Here is a 23,332-nt window from a genome sequence, read left to right on the forward strand (position 1 = left end):
TATTGTGTCAGCAGGGCAGGGAACAACTTGAGTATAGAGGAGTTCTTGGTAAGGAGGCGATTCAGCAGGTCTCGGAATGACAGATCGAGATCACTGAACACTAGAAGTGGGGACCCTTGGTTTCACGCACGTGTACGTTCGGATAGAAGAATGGGTGTATGCAAAAGGACGTTATACGTTGGAGTCATTCTATAGCTTGTCGACCGTCCCATCGCAATTCTCCAGGAGTGTTTGCATCGATACTGAAGCTGTTGTCCTGCAGTGTGGGTAGCCTGGCGCATTCTAATCTTCGGGCATGGAGATCTTGAATTGAAGCTGTAAATACTGTCTGAAGACGAACTCGAGCTCCTCTCAATCAACAGATCTCGCAGTCGATTAGAATTCACTAGCATCTTTTTTCTGTTATGGTCTCTTAATCAACATGGTTGGCCAAGTCACTCGTCCCTGCGAGGGCAACAGATTATTAGTATTCGGACCGCAAACTCTGTCTCTCGATGCAGCTGCCTTCCATACTCTTCAGACCACGGTAATGCAAATGGGAAGCAATGCATGGGTTCTTGACACCATCGCGGAGCTACCGCATTGTTGGGAAGCATTCGTGGCAGAGTTTCCAAGATACAAGATTATTCAAGGTGCTCAATTGCTCACAAACCTTGGCGAATGGTTCAAGACAGGGAAGCTGGACCACGAGTCTTCGCATCTTCCAAACATCATCCTCAGTCCTCTAGTGATTATAACTCATATCAGCGAATACATGAAATACCTCGATGTCGCCTCGCCAGAGTCTAGGCAGCAATGGGATCATCCCGGGAAATCATCGACAGAAATCTTAGGGTTCTGTATGGGATTCTTGAGCGCACTAGCTGTGTCTATCAGTAAGGATCGCCGACAAATTGAGACATATGGCGCCACGGCAATACGACTGGCAATGCTCATTGGAGGAGTTGTGGATGCACAAGATGAATTGGACAACCAGGGACCATCCAAGTCGTTTACAACGGCGTGGACTTCATCTGAGGCAGCTAAACAAATGAGTCAGATATTGAAGCGCTTTCCTGAGGTAAACCACTAGGCCCTTCATATGTCTGCATGTGAGACTTACGTGGACAGGCATATCTATCCGTCTCATATGACGAACATCGGGCAACTGTGACCACTGCCGAGAGAACGGCTTCCACTTTACAGCAAGAGCTACGCCGTGTGGGTATCATTGCAAATGAGATCAGCCTTTACGGCCGCTTCCATAACGAATGGTATGCAGATGATATCGACCGGCTGATCCAATTCTGCGAGTCTCAGCCTACCCTGCACCTTCCAGATGCATCGGATCTGATATATCCAACCCGTTCAAACTCGGGGAGCGGCTTGATTACAAGTGGCGGGCTCAATGGTCATGCGCTGCGTACCATCCTTGTTCAGCATTCGAACTGGTATCAGACATTCAAGACCCTTTATAATTCCAAGTTGAAGGGTCAAAAAACGATAGTTGTAGCGTTCGGACCGGACCGATGTATTCCCCCATCGATATTGCGTGAACTCGAGTCAATTCGACCGCTTACGAATGCATCTAAGACCCAGCCAGAGACAAGAAAACCCGATGATATTGCGATCGTGGGCATGTCGATCAAGGTCGCTGGTGCGGATGATGTTGCTGAATTCTGGGACTTGCTCTGCGAAGCGAAATCTCAGCACAAGGAAGTGCCTCCGGAGCGCATCAAATTCGAAAACGCCTGGCGGGAACTCGATCCAAATAGGAAGTGGTTTGGAAATTTCATCAACGACCATGATGCTTTTGATCAGAAATTCTTCAAAAAGAACGCCCGGGAGGCTGCTTCCACAGATCCGCAACAACGGCAGATGCTGCAAGTGGCATACCAGGCGTTAGAACAGGCTGGATACTTCAACTCCCCTGACTCAGATAAGAAAATCGGATGCTACGTTGGTGTGTGCGCTGCTGACTATGAGAACAACGTTGCTTGTTATCAACCCAATGCATACACTGCAGTGGGCAACCTCAAGAGTTTCATTGCTGGCAAGATTAGCCATTATTTTGGTTGGACCGGTCAGGGTCTCTGCATTGACACGGCCTGCTCCTCGTCGTTGGTTGCAGTGCATCTGGCATGCAAATCAATCCTTAGCGGAGAGTGCAGTGCCGCGCTCGCTGGTGGAGTGAACGTGATGACCAACCCTTTATGGTTCCAAAATTTGGCCGCGGCGTCCTTCCTGAGTCCGACGGGCCAGTGTAAGCCGTTTGACGCCTCAGCAGACGGTTACTGTCGAGGGGAGGCCATTACTGCCGTGTTCTTGAAAAAGATGTCAGCAGCGATTGCCAATGGCGATCAGATTCTTGGGACTATCTCCGGCACTGCCGTGTACCAGAACCAAAATTGCACCCCAATCTTTGTACCCAATGCCCCATCTCTCTCCGACTTGTTCCGCGATGTTCTCGCTCAGTCAAAACTCGAACCCTCTCAAATTACGGTCGTTGAAGCGCACGGCACAGGGACACAGGTTGGGGATCCGGCGGAATATGACGGTATTTGTCAGGTCTTAGGAGGCCGAGTCCGTTCTAAGCCCATTGCTTTTGGGTCCGTCAAGGGACTTGTTGGGCATACTGAGTGTGCTTCCGGTGCCGTGTCTCTGATCAAGACTTTGCTCATGATCCAACAGAAGGCTATACCCCCACAGCCTAGCTACAACACTCTGAACCCACATATAAACGCCTCTGCTGGGGATAACATCGAGATTGCTACAAAGTTGATAAGTTGGAATGACAACTTCCGAGCGGCGCTGATCAACAATTACGGTGCGTCGGGCTCGAATGCTTCCATGGTGGTGACTCAGGCACCCTCCCTGCCAATCACGAATGCCGTGAACATGTCTATCATGATCGAGTTTCCTTTCAGATTTTACGGGAAGGACGACCGAGCCCTCCGAGAATATAGTGCAAAATTCCGTCCATTCCTCCAGTTAAAGGGTAGTAAGGATTTATCCGTAGCAAACCTGGCGTTCAATGTCTCCCGGCAGTCCAACCCGACGCTCGACCGAGCCTTGCTTCTCAGCTGCCGGTCCACGGATCAGCTAGCACAGAAATTGGCCGCATTTGAGAAGGGAGATATAGACACCGTGTCAGTCGGGCACCCATCTCCTAGACCAGTTATACTCTGCTTCGGGGGCCAAATCTCTACATACGTCGGATTGAGCCGGGAAGTCTACAAGAACGTTATGATCCTTCGCACTCATCTTGACCAGTGTGACGCTGTTTGTCGGTCAACTGGGTGTGAAAGTATCTTTCCTGGCATCTTTGAGAGGATTCCGATCGATGATCCGGTCAAGCTTCAAACAATGCTATTTGCCATGCAATATTCTTGCGCAAAGAGTTGGATTGACTGCGGAGTGCAGCCCGTTGCTGTTGTTGGGCACAGCTTTGGCGAATTAACAGCGCTATGCATTTCCAATGCTCTTTCTCTCGATGATGCTATTAAGATGATTGCTGGCCGTGCAAACCTCATTAAAAACGCTTGGGGTCCTGAAAAAGGTTCAATGGTTGCTACCGACGCTGAGCTGCATGAGATCGAAAAGCTCTTGGCTGAAACGGGTATACCTTGCGAAGAAGCAGGGGAGCGCCCACCCACCATTGCTTGCTTCAACAGTCCCAGGAGTTTCACCATTGCCGGTTCGTCTAAAAGCATTGACATTGTAATTGAGACGATTACAAAGAGTTCTACGTACTCGACGATCAGGTTCAAGAGGCTCAACGTCACCAATGCTTTTCACTCCGCCTTGGTCGAACCCTTGATGTCCAACCTGGAGAAATTTGGACAAGGGTTGACGTTCACTGAGCCCACTGTTCACTGGGAGAGAGCCACTCAATTTCAGTCGAATGATCAGCCGACTTCGAAATATGTGGCGAGCCACATGCGAGATCCTGTTTACTTCAGCCACGCCATTCAGAGACTCTCGAAGAAGTATCCGTCCTGTATCTGGTTAGAAGCTGGATCAAATTCTACCATCACAAACATGGCCAGCCGAGCCCTGCAATCGCCGGAGACGTTCTGCTTCCAACCGATGAATATTGCTAATGATAATGGGTTGCAACAGCTGATCAACGCGTCTGTCGGTCTTTGGAAAGAAGGCTTGAATTTCACTTTCTGGACCCATCACCGGTTGCAGACTTACGAATACACGCCTTTGCTTCTGCCATCTTATCAGTTCGAAAAGACTCGGCATTGGATGGAACCCAAGGCTCCACCTAAGTCTGAGGAACCTGTCAGTGAACAGATACCGGAAGAACCAAAGGGTCTCTGGAGCTTCGTTGGATACCAAGATGATGGAAAGCAATTCGCTCGGTTCCGCATAAACACGGTGACTCCTAGGTACCAGGAGTTCGTGTCGGGCCATGTCATTGCACAGACCGCGCCGATCTGCCCGGCCACACTTGAAGTTGACATCGCGGTTGAGGCACTCATCAGTCTGTGTCCAGACTTTACAACCTCAAGGTTGCAGCCAAAGATTTATAATGTGGACAATCAGGCTCCTATCTGCATCGATCCGTCGCGATCCGTTTGGCTTGATGCTCAAGCAAATGATGCCAGCCATTGCAATTGGGAATGGAAAATTGTCAGTGACAGCTTGCAGAATGCATCGTTGACTGTGCACGTCACGGGCAGAATTGTTTTTGTCTCCGTCGATGATGCGGAATGGCGACTCGAATTCTCCAGATATGAACGCCTGATCGGGTATCACCGCTGTTCGAATCTTCTTCACAGCGACGATGCGGACGATATCATTCAGGGTCGTAATATTTACAGGGCGTTTGGCGAAGTTGTTGACTACGCAGAGCCGTATCGCGGTCTGCAGAAGCTTGTGGGCAAGGGTAACGAGTCCGCTGGGCGTATTACTAAGAAGTACAGCGGCGCGACTTGGCTAGACACACACCTTTCCGACTGCTTCGGTCAGGTTGGCGGAATCTGGGTCAACTGCATGACCGACAAAGCTCAGGGTGACATGTATATTGCGACTGGGTTCGAGAAATGGATGCGCTCCCCAGACGTCGGTGCCGATTACAGTCGCCCAGATGTATGGGATGTGCTTGGTAATCATCATCGTGCCTCTGATCAGTTGTTTCTGACTGATATATTTATCTTCGACTCGACAAACAGCAAGTTAATGGAGGTCATTCTAGGCATCAACTACCACAAAGTGCCGAAAGCATCCATGTGCAAGATTCTCTCCAGACTCACTGTCTCTGAGCAGTCAGAAAAGACGGCGTCCGTCAAAGCTGAGCCGGTACTGCCTATGGCAAATGATGCCGTAACTCCACAGAAACCAAAGTTGGATGAGACAGCCAAGCCAAAGAAGAAGGCCTCCGGTGGCCCCGACGTTGTCATGAAAACCAGGGCTCTCCTCGCAGAGATCTCTGGGCTCGAACCGGATGCGATCCAACCTGATGCTCAGCTTGCCGACATTGGCATTGATTCCCTCATGGGAATGGAATTGGCGCGCGAGCTTGACGGAATGTTCAAATGTTCTCTGCCAAACGAGGAGTTGGTCAACGTGGCTGACTTCAGCGGGCTGGTCCGACTTATTCAAGACACCCTGGGTCTGGCAGCTGATAGAGATGGTGCTGACCTAACTGAAGGGGGAAATCCATCCGAGAGCAGTCAAAGCGATGCCAGTTCCATACTCACTCCTTCTCACACCGTCTTGACGTCGGTTTCGGACGCAGAAGACAATACGATGAGTGACGAAAATTACAATACTACCAAGGGACATCTGACTGGCTCAATCTCTCCTGGACCCGGTGACAACCTTGAACTACCTTCTTCCATGATTATTGAAGCATTCGAAGAATCCAAGAGGCTTACGGATCAGTTCATTGCCGACTACCGATGTGCAGGGTACATAGATACGGTCTTACCGAAGCAGACGCAACTCTGTGTTGCGCTGACTGTCGAAGCATTCGAGCAGCTGGGTTGTCCCCTCCGCGCGTCTAAAGCAGGGCAGAGATTGGAACGGATTGAATATGTTCCCCAGCACCAGCGGCTGGCGGAGTATCTTTACAAGATGTTGGAACAAGAAGCACGACTGATTGATATGGACGGTTCGCAAATCACACGCACTGCCATCACAGCTCCTTCTAAGACCAGCGAGGTGATTCTGGCCAACCTCCTGCATGACTATCCCGACCATGAATGGGCAAATCGACTCGTCCACTTTGCTGCTAGCAGGTTGGCGGATGTATTGACCGGGAAATGTGACGGGATCAAACTGCTATTTGGTACCGATGAAGGAAGGGAGTTGGTTACCGGGCTGTACGGTGATTCGCTTCTGAACAAGTTGGCCAACGCGCAGATGCAGGACATTATTACCCGACTTGCGTCTAGGATCCCGAAAGATAAGGGCCCCTTGAAGATCTTAGAGTTGGGAGCTGGCACTGGGGGAACGACCAAAGGGATGGCTGCATTGCTTGCCCAGCGGAATATCCCGGTTGAGTATACATTCAGCGACCTCTCCGGATCCTTTGTGGCGGCTGCCCGGAGAAACTTCAAGGCCTATCCCTTCATGAAGTTCCGCGTTCATGATATTGAGAAGCCTCCAGCCAACGACCTCCTCGGCACTCAACACATCATCATAGCCAGCAATGCCATCCACGCTACGCATAGCTTGACGGAGTCCACCAGAAACATCCGCAAGGCTCTGCGTCCGGATGGATTCCTTATGATGCTGGAAATGACCGAGCCGGTGTACTGGGTGGATCTCATTTTCGGTCTATTTGAGGGTTGGTGGCTCTTCGAAGATGGACGGCAACATGCAATTGCACATCAGTCAGTCTGGGAGCGGGACATGCAGTCCGTGGGGTACGGTCATGTCGACTGGACCGATGGTCATAGCCCTGAGATCAAAATACAACGGATCATTGTGGCCTTGGCTTCTGGACCTCAATATAGCCGTCAGCCCCCTGTCCGGTTACCGGCAAAGAGTGAACCTGTTCCCACTGCAGCCCGCAAAGCGGCCGTTGACGATTATGTCCGGAAGTACACCCATGGCTTTGCTGCCCCTGTTCCTTCCAGCTCGACTAGCCCTCCGAGTGTCTATGAACAGTCCGTGCTAATAACCGGAGCATCGGGAAGCTTGGGGACTCACCTAGTTGCTCACACTGCTACTCTTCCTCATGTCAAATCGGTGATTTGCCTCAACCGACGAAGCACAACGAAACCAGATGTTCGTCAACATCGGGCTATGGAGGAGAAAGGTATACTCTTCGACGCGGCATGCCAGTCGAAGCTGCAGGTGTTGCAGACTGACACCAGCAGACCGATGCTAGGACTGGCTAGGAGCGAGTATGACAGTCTCCTCAATACCGTCACTCACATCATACATAATGCATGGCCAATGACTGGGAAACGTCCTCTGTCGGGAATGGAGTCACAATTTCAAGTCATGCGTAACCTCATCGACTTTTCACGAGATATCTCGTCCCGGCGTCCGAAAGGGTTCACGCTCAGCTTCCAATTCATCTCTTCCATTGCCGTTGTTGGGCACTATCCTCTCTGGAGCGGCAACGCGGTAGTTCCCGAGGAGAGAGTAACTATCGAGTCTGTCCTTCCCAACGGTTATGGAGATGCCAAATTCATCTGCGAAAGAATGCTCGATGAGACTCTGCACAAATGTCCAGACCTATTCCGCACTATGGCTGTACGCCTCGGACAGATCGCCGGCTCGAAGACCAGTGGGTACTGGAACCCAATGGAGCATCTCTCGTTCTTGATGAAGTCATCGCAGACGTTGAAAGTGCTGCCAGATTTTGATGGCGATCTCTGCTGGACTCCGGTCGATGATGTTGCAGGTACATTGAGTGACCTGCTCCTTTCCGAGCGCACTCCGTATCCAATCTACCATATCGATAACCCGGTGCGTCAGCCCTGGCGCGAGATGATCCCGGTCTTATCAGACGCGCTCAACATCTCGTCGACCAACGTGATCCCCTTTAAGCAGTGGGTCAGACGCGTGCGCTCCTTCCCCGGCGCGATCGAAAAGGATAATCCTGCGGGCATGCTCATCGACTTCTTGGATGACAACTTCCTTCGCATGTCTTGCGGGGGCCTTTTCTTGAGCACAGCCAAGACTCGCGAGCATTCCTCAACCCTGGCGGCTGTAGGACCGGTGAGTGCAGAAGTGGCGAGGAAGTACATCCAGGCATGGAAGGACATGGGTTTCTTGCACGTTTAATTAAGTTGCTTATACGATTCGTGTTGTTTTGTAGATCATGCACGTTTGTTAAATTATCTTTGATGATGATTCTAGACACGTATTAGAGCCGCGTTTAGCGCCATTTAGCGTATCCAAGATCAATGGCAAGGCTTGGCACTGAGATTTTCTCCCCCCTCTCCTAATCCACACTAATCTTACAGAGGTCTGCACCGAAAGTCCTGCACCCGCCAAGACTCTTGCGCTCAGACTTCGGATAACGCCCCACCTAAAGGGTTACCTGGACAATGCGTCTGGAGTTCTTCGGAATCGCACCTAGCCCTAGCCAGGTTTCGGGGCTTAATGCCCCTATCAAGCCAAGAGAAGTACCTAAAGTCCCATCCATGCGCTGTGAGAAGATATTTCTAGGCTTCCCCTCTACAGGGCCGCTTTCCGAAAGTAGGGTTAGGGCTTCACTAGTGCGGGTGCAGGACTTTCGGTGCAGACCTCTGTATCAACTTCACAACTAGTTTGTATTATAGAAACTTCTACGCACAAATCAGACCCATCATCTCTGCAAGTTCAACGCTGCTAGAATATCGGAAGTAAATACGAACATGACTAACTTATAGACTCACGAATATATTAGCATTTTGTCTGAGGCGGATCATGTCGCTTTACTAAGGGTAACTTCTCTTATTTCTCAACTTCTCGATCCCACTTAAGTAGTAATTCTCAATTGAACTTCTGTGTATGAAACTTCTACTAGATACTCTCACAATCTCAGCGCTGCTGAAACTCGGACAGTCCGACTTATGATTGTAAAGTTGATGATTTGAATCTGTAGGGGCGGAAAAGTATTCCAATGCCAAGAGGTGGAAGCGGGTTTGGAATACGCTATTTAGCGCCTTGGCACCGGCCTATATGTACCTACTGCCACCTGTACATACTTCCTTCCTTAGTATTGTTTCCTTCGTCCCCATGACACCATGATCCTGGTACGTCCCTGACCTCGCCTCCAAATCCATCAGCGTCTCGGCATCATCGCCGCGGCCTTGATTCCATAGCCTTGCATGAGGGGCGGCAGGAAGCCTGCAGATACCCGGGGCCCTGCGGAGATTACCACAAAAGCAGCACGTCATCATTGGCGAAACAATGCCTTGATTCAATTGACGCAGGCATCGGGAAAGAGTACGTTGACTTGTCCATCAACGGTGTTGGCCGGCCCTTGAGGGAATTCGGTGTATGAACGGCCAAAGAAAGTCCGCCAGTGGTTTAGGTCAACAGGAGAAACTCCGAATTGAAAGTTCACCCAAACACCCGTTGAAAAGTCTTTTTTGCACGCAGTCTCGGCTTCAATTCCCTGCGCGAACAATCTTCCTGCATGGAATTATGCTATCGCCGTATAGTACGGAGATAGACACCAAAAGTCCTGGTGACTCACCATAAGCAGGTGCTATTGCCTGGGCGCAGAGGCGGCCACTGAACTGATGCTTGGGAGTAGGTATCAATGCCTCTAAACCCCTATTAGGGGCGTACAGCCAATTGTAACGCTAATGTTCCGGCTACTCAGCACCATCAGCATTCATAGAGTCCCTCTTCGTACCATATGCACTAGTGTTTTGTACGATATACTTAGGTCAGGATTCCTGCCGTTCACAGGATTATTCGTTCCGAGTCACGATCAATGTGATCTAACTAGCGCCATGGGGATCGGACAATCTGCAGTCCAATCTAAAAGGATGTCACAACAATTATTTCTATGTTCTCTACCAATTATATAACCAATATCATGTGGTGTGCTCCTTCTCTTTTAAAGCCGTCGTACAATCTGTCTCACTCTTTCATGATAGGTAAAGTCTTCTCAAGAAATGCATTCGGAATCAGAAAGCCCAATGTTGATCCCTGAAAAGTGTACCGTCCTGGTGGTGGGTGGTGGTCCAGGAGGATCGTATACGGCTGCGGTGCTCGCTCGCGAAGGTATCGATACTGTGCTGCTGGAGGCGGACAAGTTCCCTAGGTGCGATATGCTATACCTCCCTAACTTCCAGCTGTTGTCATTATATCTTTTTCCTTTGGTTGTCGGCAATTCGGCCTTCTCGACATGATCCGGGCCAGAAACGACAGCCATGTATACGTCGGCTAGAGCTCGATTCTCTCATACTCGTCATGATTAGAACTACAGATCTCTGAACAATAAAATAACGAACTGACATCAACTAGGTATCATGTTGGCGAAAGCATGCTGCCTTCGCTCCGCCACTATCTTAGATTCGTCGACTTGGATTCTGCATTTGACAAACACGGGTTCAACAAAAAGGTCAGTTGTTGCAAGTCCATTGTCACCTGGGCTGCAATACCGAGGATAGTAATCTTGATCCGTCCTTTCGAGCCTCCACCACTTCCGTCAAAGCTTTCCGAGGCTGACACGCGTCACTAAGAATGGCGCGGCCTTCAAAATGAGTCCAACCAACCGTGAGGGATGTAAGTACACCGCCACTGCCGGTTAAGGTGAGAATGTGGGGTTTTAACGATCATGAATAGTTACAGACTTCCTCGCAGCCGGTGGCCCAGGGAACTATTCATGGAACGTGATCCGTTCCGAGGCAGACGAGATGATATTTCGGCATGCCGGGGCGAGTGGAGCGAAGACATTCGATGGTGTCAAGGTCAAATCAATTGACTTTGATTCCTCGAATGGTACAACGAATGGTACCACAAATGGTACTGCCAACGGCGATGCCCATTCCGCTTCACAAAACCCAGGTCGTCCGATCTCGGCAACTTACACCAAGAAAGCCGATAACACGAGCGGGGTGATCAAGTTTGATTATATTGTGGATGCGAGCGGACGCGTTGGTCTGCTGAATACCAAATATCTGAAGAACCGCCACTATAATACAACGCTCAAGAATGTTGCGAACTGGGCGTACTTCGAAGACGCAGGGCTATATGGAGGAGGAACAGCGCGGTCAGGTGCACCATTCTTTGAGGCACTGCGAGGTATGTTCGCCCCTTGTTACGCCTTTCCACTTCCGCCGCTAAAGATATACCCTGATAGACGAGAGTGGCTGGGCCTGGTTTATTCCTCTGCACGACGGTACCCATTCTATCGGGGTTGTCATGAACCAGGACATCGCTACGGAGAGGAAGGCCACGGCGGCGTCCGCCCAGGAATACTTCGATACTGCTCTGAAACAAGCCCCGATGCTTTCGGAGCTTCTCGGGGCAGGCAAGCAAGTGTCCGAACTCAAAGCCGCTTCGGATTACTCGTACCACTCGAGCTCATATGCATTCCCGTACGCGCGCATTGTTGGCGATTCAGGGTGCTTCATTGACCCTTTCTTTTCTTCCGGTGTCCATCTCGCATTAACGGGTGGCCTGTCAGCTGGGACAACGATCGCTGCCAGCATCAGAGGTCACTGCGATGAGGCCGCGGCAGCACAGTGGCATTCGAAAAAGATCCGAGAGGGCTACGCGCGGTTCTTGCTCGTCGTGTTGAGCGCATATAAGCAGATGCGGAACCAAAAGGAGGCTGTGTTGAGTGACTTCAATGAAGACAATTTCGACCGAGCATTTAGTTTCTTCAAGCCTAGTGCGTTCTCCTCCTACCGTCTCACCGCTGCGAGTTTGATTCGAGGGTTTGATCTAAACGTTTTATTATAGTTATCCAAGGAACGGCTGATGCAACCAACAAGCTCACACAAGCCGAGTTCTCGAAGACGATCGACTTCTTGACAAAGGCTTTCTCCCCAGCTTTCAGAAACAATCTTGACAATACAGGCGACGGCCCAGCTCCAGATGGTGCCGAGGCAGCCAAGCCCCCACCAATGGACGATGGAATATCTCCAGAGGACCGAGAGGTCCTGCAGGCGCTTCGCACTCATCACGGTCAGAACACGTTGAATCTAGACAGTTTCACCACCGATGTCATCGACGGACGTGTACCGAAATTGGAGAAAGGGGAGTTGACGCTGGTCTCTGTCGAGGCCTAGTAAGGTAAATACGATCTCTGACGGAGAACTCTTTTCTCGAAATCGTAGAACGTGCTGACGACAGGGGTAGATGAGGATTCCTTCTTCATGCACGCATGACTCAGTGGACAGGGAGGCTTGAGAGTTTTGATTCAGCGTCCAGGACATCGAAGAGCTAGCCTGATCCGGCGTCATTCTTTTGCAATTCCTTGGATCGGATTCTGTCATTAAACCTACATCTACGAATCACATTTCTTGAGTTGGAAGTATCATGTTGTTGCTGGAGTAGTAAAATCGCATCAGTGCCCAATTGATTTTTTCTACGGAGCAGCATCCTCTAGACTTGACCTTCGTTGGTGATGCTCATGAGCACGTACACTCTACATATAGAAACATTATACAACCCTGGTGATTCTGTGGTTATAGCAAAGAGCGTTGGAAATCATGGAGTTGGTGATCTTGCGTGTGCACCACGCAATCTCCTAAGACATTGAAGAGATGGCTTTGAGTGGGTGGCATTGGGGAATATTTGACGTATAACCCTTAAGCTTTCCCATATTATAATCTTGATTGATCGCTCATGTGATAAAGTGTGTAGTCACTATGAGGTTCTTTAAGTGATTGGGCAGAGACCATCGGGTTTGAATCTGTTCTCAAGTCCGAGTCATTCCGACGAACCAAGTTGATGAACAAAGTTTATTGTTATAGATTTGAAGATAGACCTTCTCTACAACTGGGGCCCTCTTGAGATGAACTATATCTATTCCACTTGAGAGACTCCCCGATCTTGGAGCATCACAAGAGCCACAACGACCGACTAGCACCATCGTGAATCGAGCAAAAGCATCCCTTGGCAGGTCATCCCACTTCGACCAGACATCGGTGACCTTTGGGCATCAGCAAGAAGGAGATGTTCTCCTCCATGTCGGAATCCGACATGCCGTCTTTGGTCGAGATTCTCGCGTTCGGGAAAGTTCGGAAGAACAGAGCGGCAGCGAGGCGCAGCTCCATGCGAGCGAGATGGATGCCAATGCAGCCTGTGCACACCGCTTTAACTCATGGAAAGAATGGGGGAATAAGGGATTCTTACCGCGAGGCCCCGTCCCGAAGGCCATGAATGCATCTTTCATTTTCTTGGAGGGATTCTCCCAACGGGAGGGATCGAAGCTGCCAACCGTCAGCGCCATTGTGCACTCGTGATGAAGGGAATGACTTACCCTTCCGGGTTGGGGAATGCCTCTGGATCCCGATGTACACTGTATGCCTGAGTGGACACGATCGTTCCACTGCGGAGGTGTTGTCCGGCCAACGTAGCTCCTTCCGACGGCACAACTCGCGGGAGGCAGCCGGGAGCGGCGCCGTAGCGCCGTAAAGCCTCCTCGACAACACAATTTAGATAGGGGAGATCACGGACATCCCGGTGGGTTAGATCATCGGGCACCGACTGCAGTTCGCGGACGAGAGTGTCTTGAATCTTCTTGTCTTGACAGACGGCGTACACCAGGTAGGTAAGCGTCACTCCGGTCGTATCAGTGCCTGCCGTAATATACGATTGAGCTTCAACGGTCAGATCGAATTCCGTCAGACCCGAAGAGGCATCCTTGAGTAGGCTTGTGAAAAGAGTATTTTTGGTGATGTCAGGATTGGTTCCCACCAATTGCATGTATCGCGCCACACGTTCTTTATTGTATGCGAAAATGCGTTGCCTCGCATGAGCGACATCTTTAAAGAACGGCAAAGGCAAATATCCCGCAATCCATATCAGTGTGGGGAATGCCGTTCGAAGCGGAAAGAGGGATCCAGCGTTAGCGATGTCCGTGGCGTACTGATTCTTCTAAACATGTCAATTAGCAAAGCCGAGTAGTACGTGAAAGAGGGCAGCTGCTTGCCTTTCCGTATTCCAACAAGTGGAATGAATCTCCGAAACTCAGCTCGCCAATGATATCCATTGCCAACAGCGTCCACCACTTGAGGACATCAGCACTGCCGGTGGTTTTCGACTCGTCTCCTAGTTTGCGCACGGCCAGCCGCACTCGCTCGAGGATGACCGGCTCCAGGCTACTCAGAGAGGCCTCGGTGAAACAGGGCCCCAAGAGACGTCGACGATTGGAGTGGAAAGTGGGATCGGTTGTCGAGAAGAGGCTCTGGACTTTCCCGGCAGTAGTATAGAAGCTGGATTTCAAGAAACCCCCTCTCGCCCGGTGAATCTCTCGAGCGGCATCGCGATCACTAACGTCGACTTCATTTGGAGCTATGCGGACCACAGGTCCTGCAGACAAATACCCTTAGCATGATCCTGATGTTTGCAACTTACGGTGGAAAGGGCAATACGGACCATATTTCTGGTGGAGTGAGTGGACATACTGGGCCCGTTTCCCCGAGAGCAAGATGAACCTCAGATGCAGGTCCGTCAACCTTGAGATCTCAGGACCGGGGATAGATGACAATGGATTTGTGATAGCCGCATAAAGAGCTCGCTACACACTTTGATGTCATTCCTCGTGGAGACAGAATGGAATCAGACCAGACTTACTAGGACGTAAAAGGCGGCTATGCTGGATATCAGAATAGGTACGGAGAGGTATGCCGGTACAAAGCTCGAGAAGTCATCTAGCAAACCCATTTTTAATGTCTCCCTATTGACCTGTAACTGCAACTGAGCAATGTCGAAGCAAATATTTCGATACTACTGACTGATGCCAGAGACCAAGCAAGCTGCCAACCATCTTTCCATGAACAGGAACTTGAAATCCTAATGAGGGTGAGTGTCAGCTTGCTCCTCAGCAGAATTCCAGCATGTAACGGTAGTATGCATCGAAACATGTAAGGCATTTTTGATACCATGGAGCGTAAGATTGGCCGGAGTTCAAGGGTTTGCATTCGGAGTTTCGGGGTCGGAATTCTTCACCGGAAATATGGTAGTAATCCATGATCCCCCTAACATTTGTCCTCTTTACAACATTTCTAAGAGTATGACATTTGATCTCACGAGGCCGGAAATCCTACGGATGTCCGGAGCTATTGATGAACAGACAACCAATCTCTTCCTGTTCTTACCCTGACCAATCACCTAATTGTCACCTCCATGTTGGAACTCGATGTTGCAATCCTGACACGGTTGTTGCCGGCTCGCTTCGCATTCTCTCATGGTTCGGAGGGAGTGCGTAGAAGCTACCATAGAGGCTGGTGGAGATCCCAGTAAACGAGTTTACAATTGGATGACAGATGACTCGGTTCTGATGATATAAGGATCTTTTCCCTCTTAGGAACTGCAGAGTTATCTCGGCTCATTTGGCTGATGAGGTGAGATACAGTCATCAGGATATAAGCAGGAGAAGCCTACTCCCAGACCTCCTCATTATCTTCGAGATTCTTTCGTGTGGAACTTCCTATGATGCTCTCACCACTCCCCAGTCAGTTACTTCGATAGAGTAGTTGGCGCTTATAGACGGTCATACAAGGCTTTTGGATTCCTCTTGGCGCCAGCGAGGCCCGAACAACAAATGGATATATACAACAGAAGCTCGAAAGCAATCTTACACACCAGAACCCTGTTTCATGATGGACATTGCGATCTGCAACTTCCACGGATCCTCTGCCTCCATGGAGGCGGCACCAACGCGCGGATCTTCCGAGCCCAATGTCGTGGTATCTCCGCACAGCTCAAGGGTAAATTCAGACTATGTTTTGCCCAGGCCCCCCTCCCGTCTCAGGCTGGTCCTGATGTCCTATCTGTCTATAAAGATTGGGGTCCCTTCCTATCCTGGATTCCCTCTGCATTGGGCTGTCCAAAGGTGAACAGCCAGGTCGCGATCTCCATGATTGAGGATGCGATGGAGAGTGCGATGGAGAGAGACAACGAGGAAGGCGCAACGGGGCCGTGGGTGGGCTTGTTGGGTTTCAGTCAGGGCGCCAAGCTATGCGCAAGTGTGCTCCTTCTCCAGCAGATACAGGGAATATATAAGTCGCGGTTCAACTTCCGCTTTGGTGTCCTGCTGGCTGGGCGAGCACCGCTTCTCGCACTCCAACCAGGTATCCCGACTGGGGGGGAGACGGTCGTTGGGGTGAATGGAGAGGAGAGTGTTGACAAGGGTAAGCCGATTCGACTACGTCTACCAACCGTACATGTCCATGGTATGCGAGATTCCGGACTACATCTCCACAGACAGTTGCTAGAGAATTGTTGTGAGGTCGGAAGTACGAGACTACTCGAGTGGGATGGTGATCATAGAGTACCCCTTAAAACGAAAGATGTGGTCGCACTCGTCAAACAGATAGTGGCTGTGGCGAGCGAGACTGGTGTTCAATTTAATGAATAGAGAGATGCATTCCTTGTTGTGTCTTCTATCTGATCTGGGAACGGTTCAATTCTCCTAGCTATACAATTATTGCATGTTCAATATACTAGCAGCCGTGAACTTATCATGTGCAGATGGCAGGGAGGAGTCCAACGAGATGTCAGAATTAGATTTTGTGCACTTCAGAGGAACGTTCGAGTTGTCCACCCCGGTATTCAAGAATTTAAATAACTACGGGCGTCGGTCAAAGGAATGTTGCTGGTACTGTACGACATCTAAACCGTAATGTAAAGGTCAGTCTTGTCATCCAATGATAGTTAGAGAGACTAAGAATCAACGGATCATCACTCAAACTCCGTAACATTAGTAAGAGACGACAACTCCTTCCAGGTTCCATTACGACTGGCGTTCATAGTCCCTTTTGCCACAGACTTCGGAAGGAGAAACTCCGTGATTTTGTCACCGAACAAAAGTGGTAACAATATGTTTTTATGCTAGATCTAGGTGGTCTTACTTTTACTCTTGCCGGCGTAAAGTACCGTGTGTGATTATGTTTTACCGACCAGACGGGTTCACAAATTGGACCGACTGCCGATGGCCCAATCCTAGGGTTGTGTGATTACTAGTCTACTGCCATCTTAACATATGTGTAGACTGCATCGATGGTAAGCAGAGGATTGGACATACGATCTTCCGCCCATACTCATCCTCTTGACCCCATCTCGCTTATTTGGAGACCCGGCCGTTGTATCTATGCAGAGACAGAGCCACATCAATCTATTTTCACATCAATCAGAGTTCGTGTCGTCTCTGAGGAACGAAATTATCAACATCAGCGCATCATCTTCTATCCTCAAGAACGAAGCACCAAATCGAGAAGTTTCTGCAACAAATTAGTCTTATTGATTCAACCATTCACCCCCATGTCGAAAGTCCTTTTGACTGGCAAGTTCTTGCTTGTTCCTTTCTAATCTTCGGCCCTCGCCCCTTCCCCGCCCACTCCTCTCCTCATCAATAACTCGTTGAGTTTCCTAACCAACATACCTTCTATGTGCATAGGAGGTAGTGGCTTCATCGCAAGCCACATCCTGAACACATTGCTGGAACATGGGCAAGTCACATACCACGCACTAAATATACAACCAGTTCCTGATCCTAACGTGAACTTCAGCTTCGGGGTAGTCTTCACCGTCCGATCTGAATCTAAGGGCCGTAGAATCATCGATGTTTACCCGGACACCCCGTCAGAGAAGCTGTCTTTCGTCGTAGTGGAGGATATTGCGGAAGAGGGGGCCTTTGATGAGGTCAGCCCGGTTCCACTAGCAAGCAGACATGGCTAACAGTTGAGCGACTTTTTGAAGGCCGTGAAATCCGACCCTCCCTTCAACTTCGTCATCCACACCGCTTCCCCTTACCATTTCAACATTCAAGATTCCGTCAAGGATTTCCTGGAGCCCGCCATTAACGGCACGACGGGTATCATCAAAGCTGTCATGGCTTATGCACCGACTGTCAAGCGTGTGGTCCTCACCTCGTCATTTGCCACCATCGTCAATCCGTGGAACCATGCCAAGGTGTACGACGAGACCATGTGGGGCCCGGTGACGCGGGAGCAGGCGATGGACCCGACAGGAGCGTATCGTGGGAGTAAGGTTGGTACTGTTCACCATGAGAATCGATTCCATGACATGCTTTACTATCAGAGGAACAGATCTTGGCCGAAAAGACCGCGTGGGAACTCATCGAAACACAAAAACCGCAGTTTGATTTGGTAACGATCCACCCCCCAATGGTCTACGGCCCTGTACCCAGCTTCCTTAATGGCCTCGACTCGCTCAATACTTCCAACCATCGAATCCGGGCGATGATCCAGGGCGAGACCAAAAACACCGGTTTGCCGCCTACGGCGGTCTATCTGTTCACGGATGTGCGAGATGTAGCTTTAGCGCATGTGCGTGCGCTGGAGGTCCCACAGGCTGGCGGTCAGCGGTACTTCGTTGTGGGGGGCCATTACTCGAACAAGATGATTGCGGATACCATTCGACGATCGTATCCACAGCTTGCAGAGAGGTTGCCGGCGGTCGAGGATACGGAGGATGACACCCCGCCGAATGTTTATGGGTATGACAATCGTAAGTCGCGAGAGGTACTCGGGTTGACGTATGGGTCGATCGAGGAGTGCGTGAAGGATACGGTGGCATCGATGTTGGCCTTGGAAGCTGGTCAGGGTTCGACGAGCAATTGATGTAGCTCCAACTGTGTTTTTTACACTACCTTGTTGTCGTTACGGCTGGCTGTGTAGAAAACTTAATTGGCACTTAAGGAAGCAAACTATTTTCTTTGTTTCACGTCACTCATCATCCAATCATGCTGACCCTGTATCAGAAAGACCTAAAGAATTATTAGTAATAATTGCTTTGGATAGCCTATCTCGGCTGGGAGTTACTGGTTCAAATAGACATCTTGATGTTAATATCAACATTAATATTATCAATAAAGCAGACATTCCATGAACACATCATACAGCATCGAGTCACTAATCGTAGACAGAACCACCAGCCGCAAAGCTGGAAGAGTGGGACATGCGTACCCCTGAATTGTGGATTATTGGGATGGCCATACTAGTTGCTTGTCGGCGGCGAGACAGTCTTGCTTATCATTAGAGTACGTGTCTGACGGGATGCTAAGGTACCCAATAGATACTTAGCGGTTGTAAATGTAAGGTAATTCGCAAGCTTGACGTCTTTGCTTGTTCTCCCAATCCACTGAGCCACCTACAGCAGCAATGGTATACAGCCTTATCTTTGGAAACGGATTGTAGATTTACTTCATGCGATTCTAGTGATGTCTTCTCGGTTGAGATTTCATTTGCTACATTAGAAGTCGTCTCAAGAGGCCGGTAATTGATCTACTCACGCTAAGATACTAAGTACACGCTAAGAAAACTAGCGCAAAAATCTTCTTGGCATATTTTTTCTAATGTTACTTTACTCATTTCGCCTTTTTTTTATTGTAATCTTACAATCAGAATGATTCCTTCCTGACTCGCTCGGCATTAAACAAGAACAGCGCATCATCATTGCCGTCTCTGACCACCGACCCCGAAATGAGTTTCTCCGAGACTCATGTTAAGGCGCCCTCTTTGAACCCGAAAGATAAGCATAAGCTGCAGAGTGGCGATACACCGCGCGGGCTCAATGGGGTCAACCGCTGTTTCACAGAATTCCGCAGTAGAAACGCCGCGGCTGCCGTCAACCATCATCCTCTTCCCAAGCAGAATGAGCAATTGTCATCATCCGAGATGAATTGATTGGTGATTTCTCCATACCTTCATACGCTCGTGACATCACATACGAGTTGCCAAGATGCTTACGCGAGTTTTTATTTTTGTCGCCTTTCAAATTTCATGACTGACTGCCCGACTGACTGAATGACCAATTAATTGACTGGCTCTGGAGTTTCAATAGTTACCATACGTACTGTGTTGGGATGCCATCCCTCTTGGGCATATACGGCAGTCGTGAAATTTTTGGTTTGCTTCCCTCTCAACTCTCATTCGCTTCTGTTTATCGTCTACTTTCATACCCTCCACGGAAGAAATCAATGAGCGTATGTAACGATTGTTGACAACGTTGAGAATGCAAGACGAGCCCCTAGACGTCGCCATCGTCGGCGGCGGCATCGCCGGCCTGACGCTAGCCCGGGGTCTGCTCACCCGTAACGTCACCGTCCGAGTCTACGAGCGCGCACACAGTCTCCGTGAGATCGGCGCGGGCATCGGCTTCACGCCAAACGCTGAGCGGGCGATGAAGGCCGTCGATCCGCTCATCCACGCCGCGTTCAAAAAGGTCGCAACCCGTAACACGTCGGACTGGTTCCAATGGGTAGATGGATACCACGAGGCAGGGGGCGATCCTCGCCAGACCGAGGAAAAGTTGCTCTTCAAGCTGTATCTTGGCGAGAGGGGGTTTGAAGGCTGTGCTCGCGCTGACTTTCTCGATGAACTGGTCAAATCGATCCCCGCTGCTACGGTCGAGTTTCAGAAGTCGCTGGATAAAATTGTCGACTGGGGTGACGGGGAAAAGTTGCTTCTGACATTCCACGATGGGACGGAGGCGCAGGCGGATGCAGGTGCTATACATAGTTTATTGACCTTGTGCAAAGCAGGGACTGACTATCGATTATAGTGATCGGCTGCGATGGCATCCGCTCTCGAGTCCGCCAGCTGGTACTGGGCGAAGAAAATCCAGCCTCATATCCTCATTACAGCCATAAATACGCCGCCCGCGGCCTGATTCCTATGGACAAAGCCAAAGCGGCGCTGGGAGACTACAAGTCCTCGACGCGATTCATGCATCTCGGTCCGGACGCCCACGCTCTGACGTTTCCCGTGGCGATGGGCTCTCTTCTAAACGTTGTCGCCTTTGTCAGTGATCCAGAAGAGTGGCCCTATTCGGACAGGATGACTGCCAGCGCAACCAAAACGGAAGTCGCCGCGGCGTTTAACACATTTGGGCCTACGGTCCGGACGATCATCGACCTTCTTCCCGATCAGATCGACAAGTGGGCCGTCTTCGATACCTACGATCATCCTGTGACGACATTTGCGTACGACCGAATATGCCTCTCGGGCGACGCCGCGCACGCTGCGGCGCCACATCATGGCGCTGGCGCGGGCTTCTGCATTGAGGACGCTGCCGTTTTATGTAGTTTGATGGTGACTGCCTCGTCGACGATTCGCGAGTCGAGAAGCAGCAAGGCCGAGATTATCCGTGCTGCCTTCGCCACCTACGATGCCGTTCGCCGTGAGCGCGCACAGTGGCTCGTGGACAGCAGCCGCCGCATCGGGGAGCTGTATGAATGGCAGGATCCGCAGGCTGGCCGCGATACCGACAAGTGTCGCCATGAGGCCGATTGGCGCGCGCATACCATCTGGGATTATGACATCGACGCGATGTTAAATGGGACGAGCGAGGAGTATTCGCGGAGACTGAAGGCGTTGGTCAAGAATTGAGTTCGTATTGTTACCTGTACCTAGATGCAGGCATGTGAGGAAAAGACTACCATCCAGTCTGGTCCAGCAAGTCCATAGAAGTAGTATGAGTGCGAACTTGACAAGTTACATATAAATACATCGATTGTTGGGTAGTTGGTAGGACTGTTGTAGTATTCGCTATCTGTCAATGCTAAAAGAAGAAGAATAACATCCCATACTGATTAAACTACTCTACTGCTCTAGTTTCCTCTTCCTTATTCTCTGTCAATAGACCCTAGACTTTACTCTATTTTGTTCTCACTCTCGAGGTTATTACCATTGTCTTCAAATGCTGGCATTTTGACGAAGTTTCATCCAAATTCCAAGTTGCGCAAAGATGGATTCTGTCCGCTCAACGTATTTACCTGCTTCAAGACCTGCTGCATCCCTGCGAAGACGACTTAATTAAGGCATAATACGAGGTTCAGCCCTCAATCATTTGGTCTGCACATATAATGTGCTGTCAAAGATAGTCGAATGATGTTCTCGCTTAAATACACACTAAAAAGCGCACTCCGAGGTACTCCTTTTTGCAAAACCATTTGCGGGAGCGCCCGTTTGGCAGCCACCCCACCAAATTTTCGCCGTGACCACCGCCAAATGCACGCAGAAGCCAAATTCGTGGTAGATAGCTGTAGGTTAGCTGTAAATTCGTCCAAATATGAAGCCGTGTATAGTCCAATTGCCGAAGAACTTGATATAGCTTTTTTTAGGCCTCCACAGCCACGCTCTCGCTGTCGCTATGCCACCGCCGGTCCCAGTAATAGTACTCTATCCAGTGGTCCCAGTAGTAGTGCGCTGTCCAGTGCTTCCAGTAGTAGTGCTCTATTCAGTGCTTCCAGTAGTGCTCTGTCCAGTGGTCCCAGTAGTAGTACGAGTTTTTGTTTTTTTTTTTGTTGTTTTTTGCTTCAGTAGTGCTCTGTCCAGTGGTCCCAGTAGTAGTACTCTGTCCAGTGGTCCCAGTAGTAGTACGCTGTCCAGTGCTTTTAGTAGTATTGCTCTATCTAGTACTCCTAGTAGTGCTCTGTCCAGTGGTCCCAGTAGTAGTGCTCTGTCTAGTGCTCCTAGTAGTACTCCCCGTAGTGCTCCCAGTAGTACGCTATCTAGTACTTCCAATACTACTTTCTATAGTGCTCTATTCATTGCTCTTAGTACTGAAAGCACTACTGAGACCACTGGACAGAGCACTACTAAGAGCACTACTAGGACCACTAGACAGAGCACTGCTGAGAGCACTACTAGGACCACTGCTGAGACCACTAGACAGAGCACTACTAGGACCACTACTGGGACCACTGAACAGAGCACTACTGGGACCACTGGACAGAGCACTACTAAGACCACTGGACAGAGCACTACCGAGACCACTGGACAGAGCACTACTACTGGGACCACTGGACAGAGCACTACTACTGGGACCACTGGACAGAGCACTGCTGGGAGCACTACGGGGAGCACTACTGGAAGCACTGCAGACAGCATGGGCTGGCAAGAGGTGGTCCGGTGAAGCTACATTATAGGGCATACCTCACCACTACACCACATCCTTATGAATCAATCTCGCACACAAAGATCTGTCAATAAGTCGTTTGACGACGTGTTTCTGGCACAGTCCAGCCGTCTGATACGCCATATGCAGGGAGTGCAGTCATAGAGCTCCATTTTGGTGTGCCCCAGCCCATTTTTTTTTTCACCACTCTGTACAGAGGTTCTGCCCGATTTTTAGATAGTAACTACTTATAATCTACTTGAATAGCTACAGTGACTACTGCAACGGCTACTTAAATGTGGTTCTATATCTATGTAATGCGAAATACCTCTTACGCACATTTGGC

The 23,332-nt window shown here is 50.0% G+C and overlaps 6 protein-coding genes across 6 annotated transcripts; 5 read left to right on the forward strand and 1 right to left on the reverse strand.

Moving 5' to 3' along the window:
- Positions 1–421: 421 nt before the first annotated feature.
- Positions 422–8,232, forward strand: HO133_000905 (uncharacterized protein; the record flags this gene model as incomplete). The annotated part of the gene is made up of 2 exons (XM_037291838.1): positions 422–1,060; positions 1,111–8,232. 2 exons carry the CDS (start codon positions 422–424, stop codon positions 8,230–8,232), a joined length of 7,761 nt encoding a protein of 2,586 aa, XP_037152200.1.
- A 1,853-nt stretch (positions 8,233–10,085) lies between these two features.
- HO133_000906 (uncharacterized protein) lies at positions 10,086–12,185 on the forward strand (the record flags this gene model as incomplete). Its single annotated transcript, XM_037291839.1, has 6 exons — positions 10,086–10,210; positions 10,414–10,510; positions 10,632–10,674; positions 10,735–11,193; positions 11,252–11,785; positions 11,857–12,185. The coding sequence occupies 6 exons, from the start codon at positions 10,086–10,088 to the stop codon at positions 12,183–12,185; spliced, it is 1,587 nt and encodes a 528-aa protein (XP_037152201.1).
- Positions 12,186–13,022: 837 nt separating this feature from the next.
- Positions 13,023–14,502, reverse strand: HO133_000907 (uncharacterized protein; the record flags this gene model as incomplete). The annotated part of the gene is made up of 5 exons (XM_037291840.1): positions 13,023–13,201; positions 13,255–13,331; positions 13,382–13,886; positions 14,032–14,433; positions 14,496–14,502. The coding sequence occupies 5 exons, from the start codon at positions 14,500–14,502 to the stop codon at positions 13,023–13,025; spliced, it is 1,170 nt and encodes a 389-aa protein (XP_037152202.1).
- A 1,265-nt stretch (positions 14,503–15,767) lies between these two features.
- Positions 15,768–16,483, forward strand: HO133_000908 (uncharacterized protein; the record flags this gene model as incomplete). The annotated part of the gene is made up of 2 exons (XM_037291841.1): positions 15,768–15,833; positions 15,860–16,483. 2 exons carry the CDS (start codon positions 15,768–15,770, stop codon positions 16,481–16,483), a joined length of 690 nt encoding a protein of 229 aa, XP_037152203.1.
- Positions 16,484–17,511: 1,028 nt separating this feature from the next.
- Positions 17,512–18,707, forward strand: HO133_000909 (uncharacterized protein; the record flags this gene model as incomplete). Its single annotated transcript, XM_037291842.1, has 3 exons — positions 17,512–17,766; positions 17,806–18,114; positions 18,174–18,707. 3 exons carry the CDS (start codon positions 17,512–17,514, stop codon positions 18,705–18,707), a joined length of 1,098 nt encoding a protein of 365 aa, XP_037152204.1.
- A 1,393-nt stretch (positions 18,708–20,100) lies between these two features.
- HO133_000910 (uncharacterized protein) lies at positions 20,101–21,476 on the forward strand (the record flags this gene model as incomplete). Its single annotated transcript, XM_037291843.1, has 2 exons — positions 20,101–20,593; positions 20,650–21,476. The coding sequence occupies 2 exons, from the start codon at positions 20,101–20,103 to the stop codon at positions 21,474–21,476; spliced, it is 1,320 nt and encodes a 439-aa protein (XP_037152205.1).
- Between the last annotated feature and the right edge of the window lie 1,856 nt (positions 21,477–23,332).

The sequence above is a fragment of the Letharia lupina genome, assembly GCF_014066315.1.
Source record: "Letharia lupina isolate WasteWater1 chromosome Unknown contig_11, whole genome shotgun sequence".
NCBI classification, from domain to species: Eukaryota; Fungi; Ascomycota; class Lecanoromycetes; order Lecanorales; family Parmeliaceae; genus Letharia; species Letharia lupina.